The 2,402-nt window shown below is 40.4% G+C and overlaps 1 protein-coding gene across 1 annotated transcript; it reads right to left on the reverse strand.

The window, feature by feature from the left end:
* Positions 1–985: 985 nt before the first annotated feature.
* On the reverse strand, positions 986–1,930 carry LOC102476668 (olfactory receptor 52K1). The gene has a single exon (XM_006141121.1). The coding sequence runs from the start codon at positions 1,928–1,930 to the stop codon at positions 986–988; it is 945 nt and encodes a 314-aa protein (XP_006141183.1).
* Positions 1,931–2,402: the final 472 nt, after the last annotated feature.

The raw sequence follows: 2,402 nt of genomic DNA on the forward strand, positions 1-2,402 counted from the left end.
TAACAGTAAAGAAATGATCAGGTATGTAAGTTTTCATGTAAGTTGTAGAAGAAAAGAGCAAGAGAAAGAAATATTTTTTTAAATTTCCACCTCCAATCTGCTTTGTTTTACTCAAGTTTTTTCATTGTGTTGGAATGCAGAATTCAGAGAACTCAACCTCTCATAATAAGTATTCCCTTCTTTATCCCAGGACATGAACTTAAGATGGACATCCCTTTATTAATAGTCTGTGTATCAACCTCTAGCACAGACTTGGCTGAATTAATAAACAAGGGATAATTCATATTCTTATTGAAAACATGAAAGATATATCTATGAGTAAAGTAAAAGTTACATGAAGTGTAAACAAAACTCAGAGGACATAGCTTATTCAAGGTGTTTAATGAGAAGGATTGGTCATGAGAATAGGAAGTTTTTAATAAGAGTATACAAACTGGCTGCATGTTTTAAATGATGTCCTAGCAAGCAGAACTGTGTCATTTGGAACCTGCAGATGTGGAATGTTGCAAACTCCCCGCACTGGAACGTGTTTACTCAGAAACTGGACCCTGCCTGTCAGACTGACTAAGGAAGGATTCCTACATCAGACATATTGCTGGTTCTCATTCCCTTAGTAGATAGTTCACCAAATCCCAATGATCCATGACAGAAATACAGATTCTCAGTTTTCTCTTAGGTAAATGAGCTTGGAAACATCTTTGTGTCTTTAAGTGAAGTTACTGAGAGGTCTGTGGGTCAAGACCTCGTCAAGTTACTGATAGGAATAAAGACTGAGGAGTCAGCAAAGTCAGTAGTTTGAGTCCAGAGACTACCTGAAAACGAACCGTTAAGTCCTCCACAACTGGTAGCTCTATGAGTTAATTTATTCTTTTCATTATGCCAGTAAACCACTAAACATAGAAACTGACCACTCCACTTCCTATAATACCTTTCCCCAATCTCCAGTATATAATTCATTCAACTATTTCTTCACCTCACTCTCCTTTTACACCTTCTTTCTCACAAATAGTCCCAAAACTCTCTCACGAATCTGCTTGGTCTTCACACCATAGATGATAGGATTGACCATGGGTGGAAAGAGCAGATAGAAATTAGCAAGGAGAATGTGGACATGAGGGGCAGCACGACGAGCTACACGGTGCATGACTGAGGAGATGACCACAGGTGTGTAGAAGGCTAAGATAGCACCTATGTGAGACACACATGTCCCAAATGCTTTGTAGCGGGCTTCCTGAGAGGCAAGCTGTAGAACAGCCCGAAGAATGAAAATATAAGACAGAATAACAAAGAGAAGATCCAATACCACAATAAACATGGCCACAGCAATGCCATAGATGTTATTGAAGCGTGTGTCCCCACACGCCAACCTTACCACCGCCATGTGTTCACAGTAGCAGTGAGCAATCACTGGACCTCGACAGTAGTGGAAGCGTCTAAGCAGAAAGGGAAGCGGAGTCATTAGTGTCACTGCCCGGGCCACAGCAGCCATGCCAATCTTGGTGATAAGGGACCCTGTCAAGACTGTGGTGTAGTGCAGTGGCTTGCAGATGGCCACATATCGGTCAAAGGCCATGGCCAGCAGCATTGCTGACTCCATGATGGAGAAGGAGTGGAGAAAGAACATCTGGACCAGACAGGCATAGAAGTTTATCTCTCGGTCTCTGATCCAGAAAATGCCAAGCATTTTGGGCACTGTTGAAGAAGAAAGGACCAGGTCAATGACTGCTAACATAGCCAGAAAGAGATACATGGGTTCATGGAGGGCTGCATCAGCATGGATAATAAAAAGGAGGGTGCAGTTGCCTAACAGCGCCAGGATATAGGCAGAGCAGAAGGGGATGGAGATCCAGACATGTAGGTGCTCTAGTCCTGGTATCCCCATCAACAGGAAGACTGCTGGGTGTGCTGAGGTGATATTGTAGACAGACATGGCTACTAGGTTTTCTCTTCTTCCTTATCTATTTCCACAGAGAACCTCCAGAAAGAATCTAGTTTCAGCAAAATTATAGCATTCAAGTTCAAATTCAGATCATTTATGTAGAAAGATTAGTCTTTCTTCTCATTTTTAGACCTTAAAAGAAATTAGAAAATAATGCTATTATGCATCATAAAACTTGGTCCTTGCCCTTAAGATGCTTATAAAATCCTTTAGTTGATTAGCACATTAAATACTAATAGAGCTAGTGTCACAAAGCAACCTTATTGAGAAATCAAATAGAGGAAGAGCTTTCTGTGGTCTCCAGTGGCCAAAGTCAGTCTTTTATGAAGATTGTATGTAAATTTCTTCTTACATCAAATTTACTCAATAACATTTATGGTCTTTCATTTTATTCATAATGCTTCTGAACTCAAACTATACTCCTAATTACGAAAGGAGTCAAATTGGTCACATGACTTTTTAT

Source organism: Tupaia chinensis, unplaced genomic scaffold (assembly GCF_000334495.1).
Source record: "Tupaia chinensis unplaced genomic scaffold, TupChi_1.0 Scaffold000047_1, whole genome shotgun sequence".
Lineage (NCBI taxonomy): Eukaryota > Metazoa > Chordata > Mammalia > Scandentia > Tupaiidae > Tupaia > Tupaia belangeri.